Raw genomic sequence first — 27953 nt, 5'->3', positions numbered from 1 at the left:
GGGAATGGGGCTGAACTGGGGAATGGGGCCGAGCTGGGGAATGGGGCCGAGCTGGGGAATGGGGCCGAGCTGGGGAATGGGGCCGAGCTGGGACTGAGCTGGGGAATGGGGCCGAGCTGGGACTGAGCTGGGGAATGGGGCCGAGCTGGGGAATGGGGCCGAGCTGGGGAATGGGGCCGAGCTGGGGAATGGGGTCACAATACATACAATACACAATACAATTTATTTGTCACTTGAACCTCATAGAGGCTCAAATGAAATGTTGTTTCTGCAGTCATACACACATGGAAAAAAAGACCCAAGACACAACACAATTTACACAGTCATCCATCACAGCGCATCTCCTCCTCGCTGTGATGGAAGGCAAAAAAACGTATCTCTCCCCTGCACTCCCCATTCCCCTCCCGATGTCAGAGTCAAAGCCCCCCGGCGGGCGATGGCAATTGTCCCGCGGCCATTAAAGCCACGCCGGGCGATGCAAGGCCACGCGCCGGGTCTTGTTGTTGGAGCCCCGGCGGGCACTAGCAAAGTCCCGCAGCCGTTGAAGCCACGCCGGGCGATGATGTAAGGCCCCACTCCAGGTCATCCTCGACCCCGTTACTCAGGCGGGAGAAGTCGCCGTTGCGGAAGCCTCGAAAAGCGGTCTCCAACCAGGGACCCGCGGGCTCCCGATATTACTGTCTGCCAGACCTGCGGTAAGCCTCCGAATCTCCGGGGGTTGGGTCACAGCAGCGCGCCACCACCGCTACTCCCGCTCCGGACTCGGCCAGCTCCATGATGGTGAGTAGCTCCGCAGCTCCGCGACTGGAGCCCCAGGACGTTCCTGCTGGAGGCCGCTCCACGTTGCAGCCCCAACGACAACGGAGACCCGACAGGGAAAAGGTCGGGTTATCCGTGCAGGGGAAAGATTTTAAAAGTTTCCCCCCCCACCCCCCGCCCCCCCACACACACACACACACACATACCCCATCAAAAAAATAATAAAAACTACATTAAAACGGGACAAAAAATAACAAAAAGACAAACTGACTGCAGAGGCCGCTGCGACGTGAGTCGCGCCACCCACCGATGGTCGAGCTGGGGAATAGGGTCGAGCTGGGACTGAGCTGGGGAATGGGGCTGAGCTGGGGAATGGGGTCGAGCTGGGACTGAGCTGGGGAATGGGGCCGAGCTGGGACTGAGCTGGGGAATGGGGCTGAGCTGGGGAATGGGGCTGAGCTGGGGAATGGGGTCGAGCTGGGGAATGGGGCTGAGCTGGGGAATGGGGCCGAGCTGGGACTGAGCTGGGGAATGGGGCTGAGCTGGAACTGAGCTGGGGAATGGGGTCGAGCTGGGACTGAGCTGGGGAATGGGGCCGAGCTGGAACTGAGCTGGGGAATGGGGCTGAGCTGGGGAATGGGGCTGAGCTGGGGAATGGGGCTGAGCTGGGGAATGGGGTCGAGCTGGGGAATGGGGCCGAGCCGGGGAATGGGGCCGAGCTGGGGAATGGGGCAGAATGGAACAGAATGGATTGTTCCACAAAGAGCTGGCATGGACAGTGGACTAATTGAGTTGCTTGACCTTGTCGTGTACTGCAAGCAATTATATGATTATTATATTGTATACAGCAGCAGGTCTACTAACGTGCTGCCCAATATTGGCAGAGGGAGGCCTGGATTTTACACATTGAGTATAGATCACAATAAATGTATTAGCCAGGTATGTATACATACTTGGCTAGTATTCCTTGGCGTGATATTTGACTCAGCACTGACATTTGACAAACAAGTCAATGCCGTGGTAAAAGCTAGCTTTTCAGCTTCGGACGATAGCTTAAGTAAAACAATTCCTCCAGTTTGATGATCTCGAAAAGATCATCCACACATTTATCTCCTCCCACATAGATTACTGAACTCCCTTTACACTGGCATCAGCCAATCTTCCCTGTCCCGCCTGCAACTGGTCCAAAACGCCGCAGCGAGACTCCTGACGGGCACCCGAAAAAGGGACCACATCACATGATACACGATTGTAAGTCATAATTTCAACCAGGTGATTGTAGCTGAGGCAGCAGCTCTATCACCTCTCCCACAGTGATTACTCCTATGTTGACACCAAGCTGGGTGGCAGTGTGAGCTGCAAGGAGGATGCTATCAGGCTGCAGGATGGCATGGATAGGTTGGGTGAGTGGGCAGATGCATGGCACATGCAGTATAATGTGGATAAATGTGAGGTTATCCACTTTGTTGGTAAAAACAGGAAGGCAGATTATTATCTGAATGGTGTCAGATTAGGAAAAGGAGGTGCAATGAGACCCGGGTGTACATCAGTCAATGAAAGTAAGCATGCAGGTACAGCAGGCAGTGAAGAAAGCAAATGGCATGTTGGCCTTCATTGCGAGATGATTTAAGTATAGGTGCAAGTAGGTCCTACTGCAGTTGTACAGAGCCCTGGTGAGACCATACCTGGAGTATTGTGTGTAATATTGGTCTCCTAATTTGGGGAAGGATATTCTTGCTATTGAGGCAGTGCAATGTAGGTTCACCAAGTTAATTCCCAGAATGGCGGGATTGACATATGATGAAAGAATGGGTCGACTAGGTTTATATTCACTGGAATTTAGAAGGATGAGAGGGATTCTTAGAGAAATATTCTTAAGGGATTGGAGAGGCTAGATACAGGAAAAATGTTCCCGATGTTGGGGGAGTCCAGAACCAGGGGTCACAATTGAAGAATAAGGGGTAGGCCATTTAGGGCTGAGATGAGGAAAAACTTTTTTCACCCAGAGTTGGTGAATCTGGAATTCTCTGCCACAGTAGGCAGTGGAGGCCGATTCACTGGATGTTGAATGGTGGTGCTTGCTCGAAGGGCCGAATGGCCTACTCCTGCACCTATTTTCTATGTTTCTATGAAATTAAAGTGGTATCCTGTATAAATATGCTTGCCATCCAATTGTTCAACTGCAGTTCAGTTTAAATTTACCACAAAATCTAGAAGATTGCAGAGGAAGGAAATCCTATAATTGGTGCAACCAACATTATTCTTTCAAAGCACATCTGCTCTTGTCATCAAACACATGCCATCATGTTAATTCTACAGTAGATCTATTTGACTGGTTCCATGCTTGCTTTCCTTCTCATCAGTGAATCGGCCTCCACTGCCTAATGTGGCAGAAAATTGTGTCAAAACAAAGCAATCTGTATTTGTGAGACTCTACTGAGAATTAGTATTTTTCATTTTCCTAGTGACGGAGCAATCTGTGAATGCAACAATACATATTCTCAGTGCTTCATTTTACGTCAAATAAAACAAAACATTTCCCACTATAGCTCCAATCGAACCATTATTTCACCAGAATCAGCAGAGAATCTTTTCTACTTGCTTTTGACATCCATTATACTATTATCCATTGTTTTCATCTATTATACCCCTCATCAGAACAATTTGTTTTTAAATAAGAGCAAGAAGAAAGCAGAAAGTGACAGATGGTGGATGAAGAATTAAACTGATTCATGTTAATTTCTTGAAAGAAAGCTCATGAATGATATGTATACAATTCACGCCTTTGGTGAGGCAGCCTCCACGCAGCACGTTTTTACCAGAGTGTTACAATTAAACATGGTACAAAGAAACTAGGGTGAGGCCAAATATAGAAAACATGACATCCATTATAAATCGGGTCCCTGGATCCAAGACATAACGTGCACACTGTACAAATTCAAATCCATGTTGAAAAATCCAAATAAACTAATCTATGAAAGTGAATGTCCTACTTTATCATAAGAAACTGCAGCTTGGTGGCAAAAACAGTAAAGTAGACTATTATCTGAATGGTGGCCGATTAGGAAAAGGGGAGATGCAACGAGACCTGGGTGTCATGGTACACCAGTCATTGAAAGTAGGCATGCAGGTGCAGCAGGCAGTGAAGAAAGCGAATGGTATGTTAGCATTCATAGCAAAAGGATTTGAGTATAGGAGCAGGGAGGTTCTACTGCAGTTGTACAGGGTCTTGGTGAGACCACACCTGGAGTATTGCATACAGTTTTGGTCTCCTTATCTGAGGAAAGACATTCTTGCCATAGAGGGAGGACAGAGAAGGTTCACCAGACTCTCAGGATTTCATTCCTCGTGGAACTGTCAGTTAATCACAGGCATCAACCATAGTTCACAAAAAGTAATGGATATATGTTTTCAATTTAATTAGCCTCAATGTCGCAAAAAATTTCATTAAAAAAATTGACAAAATTCATTCTATTCAAGCTTCCTCTTATTGTCTTTCTGAAGGGCCTGTCCCACTTTCACAACCTAATTCACGACCTCTGCCGAGTTTGCCCTTGACTCATACTCGCAGCATGGTCGTCACGAGGTCGTAGGTAGGTCGTGATGCTAGTCGGAGGTTCTCGTGGCATCAAGTAGGTCGCCTGATGAGAAATGTCCAGGAGCATCCCTCCATTCCCTGCATATCTAATCATCTTAAAGGCACGATCATATCTGCTTCCACCATCATCCTTGGTAGGACTTTCCAGGAACTCGCCATATAAAATGCACTATTCATGCACTTTTCCTTTAAACTATCCCCCTCTCACGTTAAAGCTATAATCTCTAGTGTTAGACATTTCCACCTTGGGGAGAAAGGTTCTGATCGTCTATCCTATCTACATCTGTTATAAATCAGGTCTCCCCTCATCACTGATACTCCAGAGAAAACAATCCAAGTTTATTCAATCTCTTCTTACAACTAATACGTACATCCTTCCTGTAATGGGGCAAGCAAAACCAAAGCTCCTATAGCGAGCAAGATAGTCCACTCAACGAAAAAGACGTAGTACGGTCATGGGCAGAGTCATGGGTATTCTTCGGCCCCATTTCCGTAACCGGCTTCCGTCTCCGCACCAAAGGTCCCATAGCAAAGATACTAGTGCGGAGACGGAAGCCGGTTACGGAAACATCCTCGTAAAAATCAAAGTTCTTTGGTAAAAAATCTTCTCATTTTCAGAATTATAATTTATTAACACAAACTGTTCCCCCGCAACGTTGATCCTACTGAAATGGCCGAAGAAATGACTGACGTTCCGCTCCGTTGCGTACTACACGTCAGCCCATTGGATTTAGCAGGAGTGGACCATCTTGCTCGCTATAGGATTTTTGAGCAAAACAACACACTATGCTCTAAATGTGGCATAACCAAGGTTTTTTTTGTAAATTTGCAATATGACATACCCAATGTCTCCATTGATAAAGGTAAGCATACAGCAGTCTTTACCACTCTACCTGTGTTGCCACTTGCAGGAAACTATGAACTTAGACCCAAAATCCAATACTGTTAGGGTCAAGCCATCAACTTTCCTCTTACAATTAACCTCCCAAAGTGCAGCACCTCACATTCGCTTGGATTAAACTCTTCTTTCCTAATCTGACAACCTGGCCTTTGTCACTTACTCCACATATCTGCCAATCACCCCCCTCACCTATATCCACCTATCACTTGGCCAAGCTTTGTCCCACTCCAACTCTCTTTTCCAGCTTTCCTCCCTAAGCCAATAAGTCTGAAGAAAGGTTCCAGCCCAAAACATCATCCGTCCATTTCCCTCCGCAGACGCTGTCTGCCCTGCTGATTTACGCAGGCATTTTGTGTTTAGCTGTTCAGTACGGTTATTGATAATCAGATTTCATTGTCTGTAAAATTTCTTGAAGATTATTGGTGTCCAAACTCAAATGTCGATGACTTCAGGGGACCTGCTTCCCCACTTATGCCACTATGCTGCCATCTTTGGTAGAACTTGTCAATTGATTGTCCAAGACATATGCAGGAATCTAATGAGAGACATTGGCTGAAAATTATGATTCTGTTCATTAACTATTCTTTGGAACAGCTAATTCAATTTTAGCACAAGTCCTCATATGTTACTAAGGAAAAGATTGGATTTGCTTTTATTTGTGAATCTGATGTTTCAGTTCATGGCAGGTGGTCCGTTCATAATGGTGGTTTTTAAATATCTGACTGGCTTGGCAAGTCATACCATTGGATCATTTAAAGGTTGACTACTTGCTGAGTGGCTAGAATCTGATATAGAACAAGCAGCAGGTAGATTTCCTTCTCAAAACGATATGGGTATTTGCTACGAACCAGTCCTGCTGATGGTAGCTTTTTATCCTCATTGATTTTAAATTCCCCAGTGTCCATTATTGATCTGAACCTGTTCCCAGATCACAAGGTCTCTGTTGTATTGCAGCAAAATAACTGAAGCAATACTGATGAAGTATTGTCAATCTACCTAAAACTAAAATGACATTGTTTTCCTCTGCATCATGGAAATGTATTCACTCTGATTTCCTGTAAGAAATTAATTTGAGCAAAAGAACAATAAGTGATTCCAAGTTACATTTAATATGTATTTCCAGATTATTTAAATCATTGAAGCAAAGTATTGATTTGCTGTTCATATTGCTGAACATAACGAGTAGTTAGACAGAACAGTTATGCTTATTTATATTGTTGAACATAACAAGTAGGTATGCTTAATGTTAAATAAAACTATAGCCTCCAAATAATCTTGTTGCTCAACTATACATTATTAAAATGTGATTTAGCATAAGTATCTTGGTGTAGAATATCAAGGTATTGCAGAACTGCAAGATTTAACTTACAAAGTTATAGTTTTACATAGTAAGTTTCTTGGACAGTGCTGGACTTCTGCCCAGTGAAGGATTTGAGATACAGGCCATTCTTGGGTAACGAACAGGTTTCATAAGTCGTTTGTGTCTGTAAATTGGAAAATACACCAAAATAAAAGCCCGATATAGGTGTGGCTCAAAAGACCAAATACCTTGTCTCTTATGTTCTCACTGGATCTGCCAGGCAGACGTGAACCCTGGGCAGGTCTTTCCAAACGGTGTTCATGTTTTATAGTTTTGGGAGAAGTCAGAAATTACATATTTCGTAACCAGGTTAACTGCTAGGAATAATAAATATGCAACAGCATTTTTAAGTTATAAATATTGCTATAGGATAAATGTTTTGCATTGTGTTCCCAAATTATTTAAATAATTGACTATTAATGGTTGCAGATTCTGAACGGCACAATTTGCATGAACATTTGTCATTATATGTTTGCTATAGATTATTACACTATGTTGAAGGATATGTTTAGCATTTATATAGTGTATTTTATGATGTGCAAAACATTCAGCAGCAAATTAATAACTTTTGAATTGTTAGGCTAGATTGTAGTAAAGCTGGCTTACCTCTTGCATTGCTGCCTGTGGCCTCTCCTCCTCCTCCCCAGGCCTGTCACTTATCTGAGCTGGAAGCAGAGGATCCATCTTGATCACACTCTGAATCTGGGACTTCAGTAGTAAGTGCGTTGCCATCCAGAAAGTCCAGACAGGCTTTGGCAGCCCTCAATTTTTATATCTTTAATCGGCAGGGATATTTTAAAACGTTTTAAATTGCTGTAAACAGAAATATACAATATTATAAAAGGGAGAGGGAAGGCTGCAAAAAAATGTGTGCAGCCTATGGAGGAACATGGAATCCCACTTGGAATTTCTATGTTAAACCATGTCTTTGTGGAATTGCTGATGTTGTCTATTTATGGTGCGATGATGATCAATGTTTTCTTATTGCAAAAATCAGTCCAAAGTTTCAAAATGTTTAAAATCCTGTTTTTTATGGAAGAAATAAAATTCATTTTACAAATTGAAGTGCAATAAAATTGAATATAACATATTCATTATAATTGTTGTATTCTGATCTGGCTCAACATTTAGTTATAAAATAGTAGATTAAGATTATTTAAGGTAAAGCACTCAGCAGATATCCAAACAAAGCTAATGTGTTCAGTAAGATTTAGGTAACCATTTTGTTAGTTTTTAACCCTTGTTGATAAGTTAAATTTGCTTTCCCGTCCCCACCCCATTGCATCTGTTTGCACATAATCAATTTTATTTTTTAACTATCATTTTTTCTCTCATATTTGGTAGTAAGAAAACTGTAGATGTTGTATCCACCCAGCTAGATTATTTACAAAATTGAGTTGCTTCTACAAATACTTTACTAGTGTCTTGTTTTTTCCCCTTTATATTCATTTGCAGGCTGGACGGTTTTCCACCAAACGTCTGAGAGAGTGACCTATAAATCTAATAGCAAACCTCGTACCAGATTCCTCAGTGGACCTGTGTCTTTGTCCATCTGTTTGTATTTGTTCTTTTGTATTTAAACTAATCATCCCATCTTCTCTTGCTGTTTTAGTCCATTTTATATTTCTGCAGGAAGCCTGCTTTTTTAGCACTTTTTTTAATTTATTGCTTACCATTGCACATTTTCATTTCACATACAAATGCTTTAGTGCACTGCTTTTGGCTTATCACTGAATACTAAAGGCATATGTGGAAGAGCTCATCTTCTGTGCATTAATCTTTACAATATGAAGTTTGATTGAAATTTACTGAGTGTATCAAAGCTTTTGTATTTTAATGTAATTTTTTATTGTAGTCGTTTTAGTTTCCTCAAAATATTACAAATATACAAGTCTGCTCCCCTAACATATATTTTCACCAAAAATGGAGAATTCAGAGCTCCTCTAGAAGACTGGTCTCTTTCACACATGTTTCGACAATGAAGACTTGCATGTAACAAGCTGTGTATCTCATTGATGCAATACTAGGAAGGTCACTGGAGGCTACAACTCCTATTTAAGGACTGTTGAATATTTTACCATTTTTACATTGTTGTATCTTTGAGATGCATGCATGTAAAAGATGCTGAATCCCCAGTGCTCCAGTTAGTATTCAATAGAATTGCTTAACATGGTATTCAATAAGCTTGGTGCAACTCATTCATTGGAATCTTTTCTATTCGTTTATCATACTTGTAATCATGCCATCATTTTCCTACCAGTTTATAAATTATGTAAAAGATATTGAGGATGTGTGAGTTGGTGTCTTATGGGTTATAATTATTCCTGTGCCATGAAAATCCTGACTGGAGCACTAGAATTGATCCAGTTATGGTATTGTAAATTGCCATAATATTTATAAAATGATTTGTTTGAAATCCATCTTTGTTTTTTTCAAGAAAAAACACTGTCTTTCTTCTCAAAATTAACTTTAATTTTTAAGGTGACTTTCCTTTGAACAAACTTGTGCTCTCAGTGCTTGAAAACAAAGAAAAATTGTTTCAGTTCTCAGAAGCATTACTAGTTTTCAAAGACTTGGACAGGTATTGTGCTGAGTCTCATGTTAGAGACATCGAGCCAGTCGATCTGAAAACCATTTTACTGGACAAGGAGCAAAGTCTGTAAAGTCACCTCCTGAAGTATTATTCACAGATGAGCAGTTACTACATAGCAAATTTGGTGTTACCCTATTTTACCCTGGTGCTTATACTTGGGCAACCACCTATATATACTTCATCAACTTTGCTGGCTGCACATTGAACTTTTTGTTGTGACTCCTATCTTTGAAATTGACAAGGAAAAGTTTATAACGTCACCAACTACATAAAAAGGGGTATCACAGAAGTTGCAGCTCAACCGTCTGCAGGAGTGAATTACCCTTTCCTGAATTTGCCAATAATGTAAGAGTTTGAAAGATCTGATCTAATTAATCTATCTTGAACAGTAATCAATTATTGTTAAAAATGAAATCTATATAGAATAGTCATGTTTTAATTTGTTAAGGTACAGTAGCAGTATCTTTGTATCAAGCAATATTCCTGCCTTCATCTAATGCATTATTCCCAAAATTTACTGAAGACAATTGGTGATATTTTTCCAATTACTATAGAAGATTTAAATAGCACTTTGAGCACATATTTGTCAATCCGTTTATTAAGTTTTCTTAAATAGAATAAAATAAATCTTTCTTTCCTGCATTCTTTTTAAAACTGTATTTGTGTATTGGTTTTGAATGTATAAAGGTATATTGTCCTGTCAGGTCCTGAAGGCCGTTAAAATTATGTAAAGTGAAAAATATTTTTTACATTTTGTTTTTAAAAAAGAAATGACCAGTTGACATCTTTAATTTAGTCTGAAAGTCACTTTTCTTGCTAGTTAATCTCTTGCATATAGTAAATGCTTTGAATGGTATGTGGTTATGAATTATGATTTTCGTTGCAGATTTTTATTGAACATTATTTTTGATCATCAGTGCATACAGATTAATTCTTTCTCAAGAAATCCCATATTTAAAACAAACATTATTGCAATTCTAACATGCTACTGAAATGCTGTGATGGTGGCAACAAATACACTCTTATTCATATCCCATTATTTTTTAGAATATGAATTGATTTATTGAACAATACTGTATTATTTTTACAGTATAAAAGCTCCTAGATTTTTAGCATTAAAAAAGAGCTAGTGAAGGAACATGAATGGACTATAGATTAGTATCTGCAACACTTTCCCGCATGTGAAGATGAGCATCTAGATTCCAATGTCAAATACTATAGAAGTGGGGGTAATTGATGATATTGTGGGGAGAATAAAAATTGCGTTAATGTAGATGGATCATTCAAAGTCAGTGTGGACACATTGGGTCAAAGGGCCTATTTCCATGCTGCATCTGAATTTATGCAAGAAATCTGGAATGTTGGGAACATTCTGCTCAGACAGCATCCAGTATTAAATGTTACATGTGTTAGAACCCTGCAATCCAAACTCTGCCTTTACCTTTGCTGACTGACCTGTTGAATGCTTTCTGTACATCATTTCACAAATAATGTTGCATAGTTTTCTATTTGTTTGTGTATCATGTGCGATGTTTCTTAACTATCAGGGAGGGGGTGTGCAAAATTGAATTCATGGATTGTTAGACATAAAGCACTCCAGGTGTGAGCACAATAGCCCTAACCAAATTCTTTCCTGGAACAGCTGTTGGAAAATGAATTACTGGTTCAGGTAAGTCGTTTTTAATTAATTCTGTCAATCTGCGTGTGAAGCATAGTATGATTTTTAAACATGTGTATATGGTTTTTCAACATGTATATATGGTTTTAAACATGTATATATGGTTTTAAACATGTGTATATGGTTTTAAACATGTATATATGGTTTTAAACATGTGTATATGGTTTTTTGATCAACGTGGGTTTCAAACTGTGGAGCTGGTTTACTAATGACAAAGTGTTTGGTAACGTAGCTGAATTCTATTTATCCATAACTATTATATTTGATATTCCATTTATTCATAATAGTCAGATAAGACCAGAATAGACCTTTCTCTGAATATACAAGATCTCATTACTTTGATGCAGAAGATAGTTCCCTTGTTTTCTGTCCTCAACAGAAATTGTCATCATTATGTGGACTGAAATTTAAATACTCCATTTATCCCCACCCCTGTCCTATCCCAACTCCACTGTAATTAAGGACCTGGATGTGAAGTTCCTGAAGTGAAAATGAAATTCCTGGTACTAAGTCATATTAGTTGCCACAATACTCACTGGAAAAATAGAAAAGACAAGAATTCTAATGGTTAAAGCTTATTTCCACATACTTCGATTCCATCCTGTCCCTCCTGGTTAAATCCCTCCCAACATATGTCCAAGACACCTCACACGCTCTTCGTCTCCTCCATGACTTCTGTTTTCCAGGCCCCCATTCCTTCATCTTCACCATGGATGTCCAGTCACTCTACACCTCCATCCCCCACCTGGAGGTTCTTAAAGCACTCCATTTCTTCCTTGATCGCAGAACCAACCAATCCCCGTCTACTGATACTCTCCTCTGCCTAGCGGAGCTGGTCCTTACCCTCAACAACTTTTCATTTGACTCCTCCCATTTCCTCCAAATCCAAGGCGTAGCTATGGGCACGCGCATGGGCCCAAGCTATGCCTGTCTCTTTGTAGGGGACGTCGAACAATCCTTGTTCGAGGTGTACCATGGCCCTATCCCCGAACTCTACCTCCGCTTCATCGGCAACTGCATTGGTGTTACCTCCTGCACCCACACACAACTCACTGACTTCATCCATTTCACCACCAACTTCCATCCGGCACTCAAATACACCTGGACCATTTCCGACATCTCCCTACCTCATTATCTCCATCGCAGGTAACAGACTACTGACCGACATCTACTACAATCCCACTGACTCCAATGGCTATCTGGACTCTTTCCCCTACTCCCAATTCCTCCATCTACGCTGCATCTGTACCCAGGATGAGGTGTTCCAAACCAGGGCATCGGAGATGTCCTCATTCTTTAGGGAACGGGGGTTACCCTCTTCGACTATAGATGAGGCTCTCGCCAGGGTCTCTTCTTTTTCCCCAGTAGCTCTGCTCTCACTCCCCATCCCCCCCACTCGTAACAAGAGCTTGTCCTCACCTTCCACCCTACCAACCGTCACATACAACAGATAATCCTCCGACATTTTTCCCACCTCCAACGGGATGCCACCACTTGCCACATCTTCCCATCTCGTCCCCTGTCTGATTTCCACAGTGACCTCTCCGTAACTCCCTGGTCAATTCGGCCCTTCCTACCCAAACCACCCCCTCCCCTGGTACGTGCCCTTGCAATTGCAGGAAATGCTATACTTGTCGCTTTACCTCCCCCCTTGACCCCATCCAAGGACCCAAGCAGTCTTTCCAGGTGCGGCAGAGGTTCTCCTACCTCATCTATTGCATCTGCTGCTCTAGGTGTCAACTGATCTACATCGGTGAGACCAAGCGCAGACTTGGCGATCGCTTCGCCCAACACCTCTGCTCAGTTCACAATAACCAACCTGATCTCCCGGTGGCTCAGCACTTCAACTCCCCCTCCCATTCCGAATCCGACCTTTCTGTCCTGGGCCTCCTCCATGGCCAGAGTTAGTCCCACCGTAAATTGGAGGAGCAGCACCTCATATTCTGCTTGGGTAGTCTATACCCCAGCGGCATGAACATTGACTGCTCCAATTTCAGGCAGTCCTTGCTTTCTCCCTCCTTCCCCTCCCCTTCCCAGCTCTCCCACAGCCCACTGTATCTGCCTCTTCCTTTCTTCTTCGCCCCCACCCCCACATCAGTCTGAAAAAGGGTCTCGACACAAAACGTCACCTAATCCTTCGCTCCATAGATGCTGCCTCACCCGCTGAGTTTCTCCAGCATTTTTGCCTCCCTATAATTCTAATGGTAGTCACTTGTTGGAAACAAAGAGTAAGATCAATTTGAGGAATTGCCTGCGATAATTATGAATGAAAAGGCATTAAGGTTATGCATTCACATCAACCAGGACCTACACAGTGAATGGCAGGGCTCTGGGGTTAGAGTGTTGTAGAGTAGAGGGATCTAGGAGTGCAGGTACATAGTTAGTTGAAAGTGGTGTCACAGGTAGATGGGGTGGTCAAAAAGGCTCATGGCACATTGGCCTTCATCAGTCAGAGTTGAGTATAGAAGTTGGAAGGTCATATTGCAGTTATATATTGGTGAGGCTGCCTTTAGAGTACATTGTTCACTTCTGGGCACCGTGTATGGGAAAATGTCAAGCTGGAAAGTGCCCAGAGAATATCTACGAAGATGTTGCCGGGACTCAAGGTTCTGAGCTATAGGGAGAGGCTAAGCACACTAGGACTCGAATCTTTGGACCGCAAGAAGAAGGGTGATCTTATAGTGGTGTACAAAATCATGAGAGAAATCATCTGGGTAGATGCACAGAGCTGGGGAATCGAGAACCAGAGGACATAGGTGAGGGGGGGAAATTTAATAGGATCCTGAGGGTCGTGGGTGTATGGGATGAGCTGCTGGAGGAAGTAGTTGAGGCAGGTATCATTGCAACATTTAAGAAACACAAGTACATGGATAGGAGAGGTTTAGAGGGATATGGGACAAGCGCAGGTAGGTGGGACATGTTGGTCGTTTTGGGCAAGTTGTTTCCACGCTATATGAATCAGAAAGCAAAAAATGCTGCAGATGTCGGAAATCTCAGCAGGTGAGGAAGCATCATTGCACAGAGAAAAACATGATGTTTCTGGTAAATAAGCTTTGATCAGAATTGTACAAAGTTAGAAATTAAACAGGCTCTGTCACAAAGAGCTGGAGAGATCCAAGTGTATGTTTGTGAAAGGGATCTGAGAAAAAAAGATGACAATGGTGGTTGATTACATTTAAAATGCTGGCAAGCTCGCTCTGTTTTCAGTAAGTAGTCCGAGATTCACATACTGACGATTAGCAAAAAAGTGCTTCCATTAGTGTTCAATTTTCTGGTGCGGTAATTACTTCTGGAAAATATTTTGGATTCTTTATGAGTTTAGAAATAAATAATGCAAAGTTAATTTCCAAGAGATATTGTTCCTTCTAAATATAACTAATAATACTTTCTTATCACGCTTCTTCTTCCTCCCCCTCTGGCAGATCCCACTGCCCACCTCCCCTTCTCTGGAGTCCCCACCCGGCCCTTTCCCCGCCTCCTGTCTGGGGGCATCCACCCAGCCCTTCACCTCCCCCCCCCCCGCCCCCTGCCTCCCTTCTGGGGCCCACACCTGTCCCCCCCATTCCTCTCTGAAGACACCCCAACCACCCCTACCCCCTATTTATGCTCCCCTTCTCTGGGGCCTCTACATCGGCCTTCCTCGCTCACCCTTCTGGGGATCCCATCGTGATCACCCTCTTGTCCCTTTTGCATGTGATGTTTATTTCAACAGAACACTACATCTTTCACATTTTTAATTGATAAATTTGCACTTCATATTTTGAATGTTTCCCTTTATTACACGTGAATGGTCATTATCTTAAAATACCAGATGAACTGAACGAGTTTTACGCACATTTTGAGGTTAAAAATACCACCCAGATACAAGCACTCCTGCCAGCGACCAGTCAGTCACTCAGGCTGTCCACAGCCGGAGTTAAGGCCTTGCCAGCATCAATCCATACAAAGCTGCAGGGCCGGATAACATCCCTGGACGCGTTTTAAGGGATTGTGCTGAGCAACTAAAAGATGTCTTTACAGACATTTTTAACATCTCACTCAGCCAGGCAGTAGTGCCCAACTGTCTCAAAAGTGCCACCATCGTCCCCGCCCTGAAGAAGCCCAACCCAGCTTGTATCAATGACTTTCGTCCAGTGGCTCTCACACCCATACTAATGAAGTGTTTTGAGCAGCTGGTCATGCAGCACATTAAAAATTGTCTCCCTGCCGACCTGGACCCACTGCAGTTCGCTTACAGAGCCAACCGGTCCACAGAGGACGCAGTCTCTACAACACTCAACCTCGCACTATCACATCTCGACTGGAAGAATACCTATGCCAGGATCCTCTTCATAGACTTCAGCTCCGCTTTTAACACAATCATCCCACAGCAGCTGGTGGAAAAGCTGAAGCTGTTGAAGGTGGACACTGGCACTTGCAACTGGGTCCTTCACTTTTTGACACAACGGCAGCAGACAGTCAGGGTGGGCAGTCGGACATCAAGAACCATCGCTGTGAGCACTGGCTCACCCCAAGGATGTGTCCTAAGCCCCCTGCTGTTCAGTCTGCTTACTCATGACTGTACTGCCAGACTCAGCAATAATTATATCAATAAGTTCGCTGATGACACAACAGTGGTGGGTCTCATCAGTGACAACAATGAGTCGGCATACAGGATGGAGGTGGAGCTGCTCACAGAGTGGTGCAGATCCCACAATCTCACCCTCAATGTGGAAAAGACAAAGGAAATGGTGATCGATTTCAGGAGGGCTGGAAAACACCATCACACTCCGCTGCATATTGATGGAGCTGCTGTGGAGAGGGTCAGCAGTGTGAAGTTCTTGGGACTTCACCTGCCGGATGACCTGACCTCTACGATCAACACCACAGCAGTCATCAAAAGAGCTCAGCAGCGGCTCCACCCTCTCCGGAGACTAAGGAAAGCAGGTCTCCCTACTGTTCATCTAAGGACCTTCTACAGGGGCACCATCGAGAGTATATTGACCTACGGCATCACTTCCTGGTTTGGGAGCTGTAAGGCTTATGAACAAAACCAACTTAACAGGATAGTGAAGACAGCCAGCAGGATCATTGGTGCCCCACTCCCTTTCCTGTTGGAGATCTATAAGAAGCGGAGCATCAGCAGAGGCATCTCCATTATTAAGGACCCCTACCACCCATCACACCACATCTTCTCCATTCTGCCATCTGGGAAGAGGTACAGGAGCATCAGCTGCAAAACCAGCAGGATGCTCCACAGCTTCTTCCCACAGGCAATAAGACTGGTTAATGGACCGTGTCCCCTCCCCATATTTCATACACCAACACATCTAACCTCGCCCATACTTTGACAGCTAGGCACCTGGCAAAGCAAAGCCACTGTTCGGTCTGAATATCTGTTTTTATTTCAATTTTTAGGCCTATTTTAGATATGGTAATTTTAATTTTTAAAGCTATGTGTATTTATTCTGTTTTTATTAACCGCACTGATAGGAACTGATTGAGAAACAATTTTTTTTGTTTCATCTGTGTATGTAAGTACTCAGTTAAAATGACATTAAAGTAAATACTGAATACTGAATACAGTCAGTCTTTTCCTGTAAATTTAAATTGCAGTTTGTGTAATAATAAAAATGTGCTTCATTGCCACAGATTCCTGTGTGATAGTCTGAAATGTTGCCCTACAGAAATGATTAAATGAGGAGATTCTATAAGACTTTGCCAATTATTCTACTTCTGCCTTTCATGAACGTCACATAGTATGGTTCAGGAACAAATGTCCTTGTTTCGTCCATTCTGATTTTCAATATATTATCAACAGAATTAATGCTTAAAGGTGCTGCCAAATGTGCTGATCTCAATCTGTCAGGTCTACACTGCAGATGCAACCAAAGAATTGTGCTGCTCAACAATAGCATGCAGAACGTACAAATATTGTAGATTTTTCTTACATTGTAGAACAATTATCCATGTCTCATGTATTACCTTGTTTGGTGAAGCATTCTTGTGAATACCATGTCTTATTCTATTGACATATTAAATCATCCTGTAATGATAACTTCTCAATTTAATATGTAAAGATTTAAAAAAGAACAGAGAAGGAACTGTGATTAAGTGATTTGATCTTTGAATTTCCAGTATTATCTATAATTGTTAATTAGCAGTGGCTTCTCTTATCTACCTGTATGCTTTATTTCAATTTGAATTTGGGTTTAGAATATCGTTGTTTCAAACTATGCAGTGATTCGAGTTGATATATGCAGGTTCCATTATTAGATATTGGAACAATTGAGAAACATCCTTGTATACAGTACCCTCAGATGTTTTAGTAATGTTCAGAATGTTAGAATGTCTTTTGAATATAGAGTCATACATCACGGTACCAGACTTGCCCTTGACAACCAAGCTGCCCATCTACACGTCCCACCTGCCCACGTTTGGCCCATAACACTCCAAACCTTTTCAAGTACCTGTCCAATTAGTTTTTTAATGTTGTTATAATGTCTGGTTTAACTATCTTCTCTGACGACTCATTTCCTATACCCACTATCCTCTGTGTGAAAAAATTACCCCTCAGATCCCTATTAAATAGTTCCCCTCTCAGCTTAAACCTGTGTCACCTGGTTCTTTATTCTACTCTGAATAAAAAACTGTGTGCATCTACTCTCTACTGTTCTGATAATCTTATATACCTCTATATGATCACCCCTGATGCACCTGCACTCCAAGGAATAAAGTCCTAACCTGACCAACCTCTCCCTACAGCTCAAGCCCTCGAGGCCTGGCAACATATTTGTAAAACTTCTCTACACACTCTCCAGCTTAACAACATCTCCCCCATAGCAGGGTGGCCCAAACTGACACAATACGCCAAATGTGGCCTCACTAATGTCTTGTACAACTGTAACATAACATCCCAACTTCTATACTCAATACCCTGACTGCTACAACTTCTATACTCAATACCCTGACTGCTGCCATGTGTTTTTGTTAGAATTTCTCTGGTCTTTTATATGAATCACAATAATGCATGATCTCGCCACCAAAGTGAGCCGTTCTCCATTCATTACACATTTGTACGCTTCATTGCTGGGATATTGTTATTTGTGTTTGCATAGTATTCACCTTACTCCTGTTTCTTACACATTGCTTTGAATGTATTATTCATGAGATCCTGTTATGGTTCCGGAGGCAAATGTGGCAAAGACAATAGGTGCAGGAGTAGGCCATTCGGCCCTTCGAGCCAGCACCGCCATTCAATGTGATCATGGCTGATCATCCACAATCAGTACCCCGTTCCTGCCTTCTCCTGACTCCGCTATCTTTAAGAGCCCTATTAGCTCTCTCTTGAAAGTATCCAGAGAACCGGCCTCCACCGCCTTCTGTGGCAGAGAATTCCACAGACTCACAAGTCTCTGTGTGAAAAAGTGTTTCCTCATCTCCGTTCTAAATGGCTTGCCCATTATTCTTCATCATGCAGGATGCAAGAGGGTGGCAGAGTGGTGCAGCTGGTAGAGCTGCTGACTCAGTGTTCAACATGTGCTCAACGGCACATCTTGAAGAAATGCATTTCCCACTGACTTCAAGAATCTTCGACATATGGTTCAAAATGGAGAAGGAGCTTTCGTAATGGTGTTGAGAACATGAATTGGCATAAGGTGTAAATAGGCCCTACATAAGAGGAGATAAGAGTGGACTACCTCAACAACATCTGTCTGCTCTCCCTGTCAGCCACTGAAGAGTGCTGTTCTCGCATTGGTCTCCTTAGTAACCCCAAAACTCTCAACACAGGAATGGAAATAAGTCGTCATACGTTCCAAAGTAGTGCTGAAGAAGGTGAAGTAATGTTCATTTCAGGGCAGTCCCAGAGCCATCATTAATCAATGAGGGAATTCAGGACACATTTCTTCATCTTAAGAGTAGTTAGAATGTGGAACAAGCTACCATAAGGAGAATAAGAGTCAGAGAGTCATGATACAGCTCTATAAAACTTTGGTTAGGTAGCATTTGATGTTTTGCATGCAGTTCTAGTCGCCCCCATTCGGGAAAGTTATGGAGGCTTTGGAGATGGTGCAGCAGAAGTTTACCAGAATGCATCTTGGATTAGGGAGTATTAGTTACAATGAAAAATTTTACAAACTTGCATTGTTCCCTTTGGAATATCGGAAGCTGTTGGGAGACCTAATAAAATTATATAGAATGATGAGGGGCATAGATAGGCTAGACATCCTTTTTCCCAGGATGGAAATATCAAAAAGACTAGAGGGTCATAGCTTTAAGGTGAGAGGGGCAAAGTTTAATGGAGGTGTGCGGGCAAGGTTGGTGATGGAGGCAGATACGATAGTGGCAATTAAGAGGCTGTTAGATAGGCATATGGATATGCTGGGAATGGAGGGATATGGATCACGTGGAGGCAGATAAGATTAATTTATCTTGCCATCATTTTGGCACAGACATTGTGGGCCGAAGGGTCTATGCTGTACTGTTCTATCAATAATCATAGTTATTAGTTAAAATGCACTTAAGAGAAAAATAAATGTGAGGAAGAAGGCACCAAATTGATTGGAAAGTTGCAAAGCTGTAAGGTCAAAAGTCTTGTTTCTGTGCTACAGACGATTCTGAAATCTGAACTTGTGCACGGTGTCAAACATACCTAACTTTCAAATATTGTTGTTTTTCTTTTGTCCATTGCTGGGTGTGACTACCCTGTATCTCAGTGTATGCCCTTAGGATTGAGCACAACTAGTTCAGATGCCGCAGAGCCAGATATAAAGTTCTCCATAAATTAACAATATGTTATGACTCATAAAAACTACCAGTGCATTTTCTACCAAGTTGAGGATAGGGTTTAAGGTGAAACTATTATCTAATGCTCAGTATTTTCGGATCAGTGGCAAAGATATAGCATTATCTGTGCCTTTTTCTATGACACTTGCTGTGAGGCATTTATTCAGTGAAGTGCCTGGCAACCAGCAATGTTGCTGTCGAGGTGCATGAACAGCCAATAGCATGGAAGAATAAAAAATGAATGTTGAAGGAATTGGAATGAATGTAAAATTGAACACAGAGCATCAGTGGAGAACATGGATAGGTGACGTTTCACAGAGTGCTGGAGTAACTTAGCGGGTCAGGCAGCATCTGTGGAGAACATGGACAGGTGACGTTTCACAGAGTGCTGGAGTAACAGCGGGTCAGGCAGCATCTGTGGAGTACATGGATAGGTGACGTTTCACAGAGTGCTGGAGTAACTCAGCGGGTCAGGCAGCATCTGTGGAGAACATGGACAGGTGACGTTTCACAGAGTGCTGGAGTAACAGCGGGTCAGGCAGCATTTCTGGAGAATAAGGATGGGTGACATTTCAGGTCCAGATCCGACCTGACCATGGTCCCTACCCGAAACGTCACCCATCCTTTTTCTTCAGAGATGCTGCCTGACCTAATTAGTTACTCCAGCACTCGGTGTCCATCTTTGATATAAATTAGCATTTGCAGTTGTTTGTTTCTACATAAATATAAAATAGTATATTTTGGGAAAAGTTTTTCAAAATTTGCTTTAATAGCCCCTTTAAAAAAAATCCCTAATATATAACAAAACTGCAGTATATTTACTGCAACTGATCCATGCATTTTAAATTCTCATCTGTTTCTGTGGAAAAAGCATTACACACATGCAGAACACTAATAAACTCAGGATCTCATCTGTAAATATCCAGAAGTTGGTTACCCCTAATGATGTTAAAACCAGATAATTTTAACGTTGTTATGACAGCAAAATCTTTTTTTTTTAATTATAGGGGAGGATCTCTTTGTATTGGGTTGCTTGAGGCTGGAATTGGGAATTGTTTTCCCACCTCAACCTTCCTAATTTGACTTTGCTGTCAATTCATCTCACATTCATCGGTTATACATCATCTTATTATTTATTTGTAGATCAAGTTAGTGTACAAAAATGATTTTTTGAATTATTATTTTAATATTTGTGACATTTTATGCCAGCATAATGTGCTGCATGGAACCATTTGAGGAGAAGAGGGGCATTTTTGGCATGTGCAAGAAATGAGTCTATCCTAGTAGGCATTTCTTCCCACGACTTTTTCTCGTGTATTATTAATGGAAATGGAACTTGATTGTTAAGGTTTGTACGCTTAGAGTAGTGACTTCTGCCCATTGATATAGAATGGCTACAGACCTGCAGAACAATATATCTTTATAAGAATAAATGTTACATTTATGTGCAGTCAGACCATTTAAATCATCCTTAATTCTGGCAACCTAAATTAGCCAATAAAGTTTGTGCATTTTATTTATTCACTAACTGACCAATTAGTTTGGGATTATTTTCTAGTCTGTTGGGAAAATAATTTTAATATACTTTATTTTAATTTAATTTAAATTATTTGACGGGCTGATCAATTTTTGAGGTTGTAATTTTGTACAATTTTATATTAGAAAATTTGCATATTCATTTTCATTTGAAAACTTTTACAATCTTTTATTTTCTGCAAAAGTAGTAATTTTTTTATTTAATGGGGAAAAAAATGAAACATTTAAATATGCAACAAATATATAAACTTTAACGTGGAAAGAGAAACAAGGACTATGTGCAACCTTCAGAGGTCATGGATGAAAACATTGATGGTGTGGCTGCACAGTGAATTGTATTACTTTTTTAATTGAGCAACAAGGTCAGCCTGTTAATTCAACATTTTGACCACTTTTTTTAGTCAATTTAATGACTTTGTACTGCATCATCTGACCTTTTCCGCTGACTCCAATAGTTTAAAGCCTAACTGTCTTTCTTGTATCATTTTACTTTTTAGGGTCGACCCTGAAACGGCTATGCCTTGGCAAAGATCGCAGTAGTAACTATCCAACTTCTCTATACATAGCTTGAACATTACATTTGTTAGAAATTAGTTCTTGATTTACTGTGGAGCTTGTTTTATATTTTAAGGTAGATTTACGCATCACTGGTGAATTGTTTGCTTTGCCTCGATATAATTGCATGTGCTTCTGCTGATGTGTATGCAATAGGGACATGTGAATTTAATTTGTACCAACATTGTCCTCTAACATTGAAAACATAGAAAATTTGTATATATCCTCTAACATTGATTTCTTCAGTTTGTTTTAGCAACTAAATATTTATTTGCAGTTGTGTTTACAAAAGATAAGCAAATTGGAATTATGCATTTATTTTTCTTTCACCCCCAGGGTCTTCAAGTAGCAGTAGTACAAGTCATTCAGTGCAGCGGGTCTTGAACCAACACCAGTCCCAGCCTCAACAAGAGCAATCACCTCCACAACCCTCTCAAACCAACAACAGTAACAACAAGAAGGGAACTTTTACAGATGACCTGCACAAACTTGTAGATGACTGGACCAAAGAAACAGTGGGAGCGGCACAATTCAAGCCTTCCTTAAATCAATTAAAGCAGAACCAGCATAGATTTGATGTGGGGGTCAGGCAGAAACTCTCCCAACCTGATGTGAGTGTAAAGAGATTTGCATCTTCGTTTCATGTTATCAAATTATAGTGAATGTTTGACTAAAAATTTAGGTATGAAACACCAAGGTAAAGATGATTTAATATAAATGTAATAAAACTTATTCATGTTGTATTTAAATAACAAAAGCTTTTCACTGTACCATGGTACATATGACAATAAACTAAACTAATTTATTCATGGAGAAAAATCTATTAAACATTTGTATTGACTAATCTGTCGGGACTAATCTTGCCATAGAGGGAGTACAGAGAAGGTTCACCAGAATGATTCCTGGGATGTCAGGACTTTCATACGAAGACAGACTGGATAGACTCGGTTTGTACTCGCTAGAATTTAGAAGATTGAGGGGGGATCTTATAGAAACTTACAAAATTCTTAAGGGGTTGGACAGGCTAGATGCAGGAAGATTGTTCCCGATGTTGGGGAAGTCCAGAACAAGGGGTCACAGTTTAAGGATAAGGGGGAAATCTTTTAGGACCGAGATGAGGAAAACTTTTTTCACACAGAGTGGTGAATCTCTGGAATTCTCTGCCGCAGAAGGTAGTTGAGGCCAGTTCATTGGCTATATTTAAGAGGGAGTTAGATGTGGCCCTTGTGGCTAAAGGGATCAGGGGGTATGGAGAGAATGCAGGTACAGGATACTGAGTTGGATGATCAGCCATGATCATATTGAATGGCGGTGCAGGCTCGAAGGGCCGAATGGCCTACTCCTGCACCTATTTTCTATGTTTCTATGGGAGAGATCGATCAGCCATGATTGAATGGCAAAGTAAACTTGATGGGCTGAATGGCCTAATTCTGCTTCTGTCATATGACCTTATGACCTAAAATATTAATGCACTTTTGATGATAACTGATAACCTTCTATCTCAGAATAATACGTTTAGCAGTAGTCTTGAAGCTGTATCTCAGGGATATTAACCAGCATCCTTATTTTACTTTGTATTTGCTAAATTATGTGTATCTGACCTGTGTTTTATTCATGTACTTTTTGTTCTAAATGTACTGAAATCATATCATCATCACATTCACAATAATACATTATTAGCCAAGTATATTTTGCAACATACGAAGAATTTCATTTGCCAAGTCAGTCATACAAATAAAAAGCAACGGAACACACAAAATAAATTTTAACATAAACATCCACCACAGTGGCTCCTCCACATTCTGCACTGATGGAAGGTGAAAAAAAGTTCAATCTCTCCCCTTCTTTGCTCTACCCCGGTCGGGGGCCTCGAGCCCTCCGTTGAAGGGACGATCTTGACTCCCGTAGCCAGTGGTGTTTGGACCCACCACATTGGGGGGATGTCAGCTCCCCCGTGCCGGCAATCGGACCCTGGGTTGGGGCTAGTGGAAGCTCTGTGTCGTTGGAGCTTCCGACTCGGCCTCTCCCGAGACTGCGAGCACCCGATGGAAAGTCCGCAGGCCGCGGTTGGAGCGATCCCTGGCAAGGGATCAGCTCCGATGTTAAGTCCATGCCCCGCGGTGGGGCCCAAGGTCAGTCCGAGGAGGCCTCCAATTCCATCGATGTTAGGCCGAAGAGTGACCAGAGATACGACCCGGAAAACAATCGCATCTCCGGCAAGGTAAGAGACTGATAAAAAAAGTTTTCCCTGACCCCCTCCCCTCCCCCACATAAAACAAATGGACATTTACACAAACTTTTAAAACACACTAAAAATTTAAAAAAAGACGAAAAACAGACAGACTGTTGGCGGGGCTACCAAACGTGCGGCGCCCCTATTATATCATTATAGCATTTCATAACGTTCCTCGTGGTAGGCTGATCCAGAAGATTAAAATGCACGGGTTTAACAGTGACTTGGTTGTATAGATTCAGAACTGTCTTACTGATAGAGGGTTGTGGTGGAAGGACAATATTCAGGCTGGAGATCCTTGATCAGTAGAGATCTGTGCTGGGACCTCTGCTGTTTATTAGATTTATAAATGAACATAGACAAATTGGTTAGTAGGTTTATAGATGACACGTAGATTGTTGGGGTTGTAGACTGAGTAAGACTGTCATTGTATCCAGTGGGATGGATATTAGCCTCTGAAATGGCAGATGGAGTTTAACCCGAGCAAGTGTGAGGTGGTGCAAGGTCAAATGTAAGAGGAAAATGCACTCTTAATGACCAGACCCTTAAGAGCATTGATGTACAGAGGGATCTTGGGGGCCCACGTCCATACTTCCCTGAAAGTGGCAACACAAGTAGATAGAGTGATCAAGAGGGTTAAGGTTTCAATGGTTGGGGCATTGAGTGTCAGGACGTCGTGATGCGGCTGTATAGAACTTTGGTCAAGCCGTATATTGGAGTATTGCATGCAGTTCTGGTCACCCCATTACAGGAAACCGTTCATTAAAGTGGATGTGTGGATTAGGGGATAATCAGCTACAGGGAGAGGATAGATAGACTTGGATTGTTTTCTCTGGAATGCTGGAATGTGAGGGGGACCCGGTAGAAGTATATAAAATTGTGAGAGGCATAGATGGGGTACAGTGAGAATATTTTCTCCATATTTAATACTATGTACTCTAATATTAAATACTAGAGGGCATTGATTTAGTGCACGGGGGGGCAAAGTTGAAAGGCGATGTGCGAGGCAAGTTTTTTTACAAAGGTTGGTGGTTGCCTGGATCGCAGTGCTGAAGGCAGCTACAATAGTGGCATTTAAGAGAATTTTGAATAGACACAGGGAATGGAGGGATATGGATCATGTGCAGGTAAATAAGAGTTGGTCGTGGCAACATGTTTGGCACAGACTTAGTGGGCCGAAGGGTTGTACTGTTTATGTTCTATGCCGGTTTATCAAATACATTTGTAACATTTTGATCTCATTTTAGGGAAGATCTGCAGCAGGGAAGATGAGAAAATGTTCTGCTCCGGTGACATGTCCAGCAGCAGCTGCTTTAGGACCAGGGAATTCAACAATACCAGCAGGAGTGTCAGCTGCTCCTATCCCTGGTCCATTGCCTGCTTACGTGCTGCCTCTGTGTCAGTATGGTGGAGTCATCCCAACAACAATATATGGTGTACACTGGCAAGGTCTCTCAAGTTCAGCATTGCAGCCTGGACTGTTAAATACTCAAGGGATTTCTTCATTTCCATCTCTCAACAAAGGGGGCCTACAGATGTTTCCAGTACCACTCCAGAAACCCATTATAAACCCATCTGGGCCCAACATGAGGACTACTTAGCTTTGTGATGAAGAATCTGAAATAATAAGGGCACGGGGAAAATAATTTTTGGGAAGAGTTTGATTTAACTGCTTTCTGTGTACATACAAAATGAAAGATAAGATGGAAGCTGAATATTATTGGCAACCAGACTGGGCTTGCTGGTGAATATTATTGGCAACCAGACTGGGCTTGCTGGTGCACACGGCCATATGCAGCATTGAGCAATCACAGTGAAATATTTTCACAAAGTTGCTGATAGCTTGATAGTTCTTGGGTCATAGTTGCATTTGTCTTGCAATTCAGACACTTTATATTTTGCTTTATATATTTAATTAACACTAAATGTTAAGTTGCATTACTTGAATGGATCTTGAGATATATTTAATAAGCCTGCAGGAGTTCAGTGCCTTGAATTATGCTTTTCAGTGTTCACTGGGAAGAAATGTTTGCGAGGGTTTTTTTAAGTTTATACTGTGGTCTGTTGGACATGTTTTAGTTTATTTAAGAAAGGCTAGATGGTTTACAAGATGTCTATTGGGTAACTTAGCTATCTGCACATGAACAATGAATATGTTGCTTTACTGTCTTTGCCACATGAAAATAACTAAATGCTGCTAGTTCTCCCTTTTCCAGGGGCTTATTATCACATACCCGTGGAATGATTTAGCTGCTGTTCAATCTACTGCTAGTAGGATATCTAAATCATTTTGATTCTACATTTATTTAGAATAAAAATCGATATCTTATCTTCATGCTATGTTGAAATATCTGCACGTCTGTTCACTCATGTTGTGGTATTGTTTTAGAGAAGCACTGAACTGAGTTTGAATTGTGGATTCACCAACAGTATTAATATGACACAAAAATCTGTCTTGTCTTCCATGTTATCTTTTGGTTTTCAAAGATGCAAACGGTTTTGATTTATCGATACTTAACCATGAACAGATTAGACAGAGAGTAATCTACTTAAGAGATGGCAAGGAAATGGGTTTCTTCAGTTAAATTGTAACTTACCCACCATATAGGTTTCTTTTCTTTAAGGATAATGTATTTTTGGCAAAGGAACAAATCGTACTGTTGTATTGTTGATCCTCATGATAGACGTGAATAGATAAACTACCAGGTGGAGCATGATGGGGAAAACAGGCAAGAGAGAGGTAAGGAAGGCAGATGAAGGTTTACTGCTCTGATTTCTTTCCAGCAATATTTTATACTACATGCTGAAAGGCAGAGATGACGTGCTGCCAATCTGTGAAGAACTGTAACTGTACTTCTGAGTTTTGCTATCTAAATTATTTTTGTTTATACCCTTTAATATTTCATCAAATCGGTTAGAATTGTAATTTTGTAGAACATTGTGCAGAGTTTTCTGCCTTGGCAAAATATTTCCTGTAGTAAGAGATTTCTGTTCTCTGTATTTTGCGTTTATTTGTGTCTGTATGTTTCATGAGCAAAAATGGAAAATATAACAATCAGACATCTAATGCTTGCACTAAGAACAATTGGATTGCTTTGCTTGTTAAATAGCATTGTTTTACTGACATTGTCAGTGACACTCAAATCACAGATTGTAACAGTTTAAGGAAATAAAAAAAACATATTTTGTGCTTGACTTTCTATATGCAATTGTATGTTTTTTCCATATGACAAGAAATCCAATTTACTTTTCAGCATGGAGATAATGAAAGCTGAACCTTACTATTTTTCACTTTTAATTTTCTTAGATGTTGTGATTTCCCTTTCTCGTTCCAATGAATAAATTACCAGACATAGTAAATTCTTTTTCACAATGTGTCATTATGGGATATAAACTCATACCACTTATTAGGGGAAAAGCACCATAAACACTGTTCAATTGTGCACTGTGCTTTTATACAAACTTATTTATGATTGTAGAAGAAAATAGGCAACGTTACAATGCAGTTTTAAAAGAAAAATAGTTTCTCAACAAGCTGCCAACTTTGTAATATGCTGCTGGAGAAGGTGTAATTGAATACAATTCAAGGGACATAGATATACACTTCAATGGACAAAACATCACCCATTCCTTCTATCCAAACATTTTGCCTGTCCCACAAAATTACTCAATGTTCAGCAAGATAGTCTGAATACAGCCAATGTTCAGCAAGATAGTCTGAATACAGCCAAATAGGATGATTGTGAATGGGAAAAATGTTGTCATGGATGTGGTGGACTAAAGTCAAGTCAATTTTATTTCTATAGCACATTTAAAAACAACTCTCGTTGACAAGTGCTTTACATTAGTGCAGGTACTAACGTGCTACATACAATGGTACATAGATCAACAATACATATATAGATACATACATACAGCACTCCCTCAGAGGACCTCAAGAAAGGCTTGAGAGTAGGGAGAGAGAAAACTGGGAA

The 27953-nt window shown here is 41.3% G+C and overlaps 1 protein-coding gene across 8 annotated transcripts in view; it reads left to right on the top strand.

Moving 5' to 3' along the window:
- wnk2 (WNK lysine deficient protein kinase 2) overlaps nt 1-25735 on the top strand; it is a 150555-nt gene extending 124820 nt beyond the window's left edge. For 6 of the 8 annotated variants that reach the window (XM_033036529.1, XM_033036526.1, XM_033036524.1 and 3 more), the window contains 4 exons: nt 8074-8172; nt 21689-21730; nt 22083-22357; nt 25227-25735. In XM_033036529.1, the coding sequence (XP_032892420.1) occupies nt 8074-8172; nt 21689-21730; nt 22083-22357; nt 25227-25580 (770 nt within the window). In that variant the 3' untranslated portion in view covers nt 25581-25735. The remainder of the gene's footprint in view (nt 1-8073; nt 8173-21688; nt 21731-22082; nt 22358-25226) is intronic. The other 2 variants (XM_033036523.1, XM_033036525.1) reach the window with 2 other exon arrangements.
- The last annotated feature ends 2218 nt before the right edge of the window (nt 25736-27953 follow it).

The sequence above is a fragment of the Amblyraja radiata genome, chromosome 18 (assembly GCF_010909765.2).
Source record: "Amblyraja radiata isolate CabotCenter1 chromosome 18, sAmbRad1.1.pri, whole genome shotgun sequence".
Classification (NCBI taxonomy): domain Eukaryota; kingdom Metazoa; phylum Chordata; class Chondrichthyes; order Rajiformes; family Rajidae; genus Amblyraja; species Amblyraja radiata.
The sequence above is the reverse complement of the archived record's forward strand: the minus strand, read 5'-3'. Positions and strand labels throughout refer to the sequence as shown.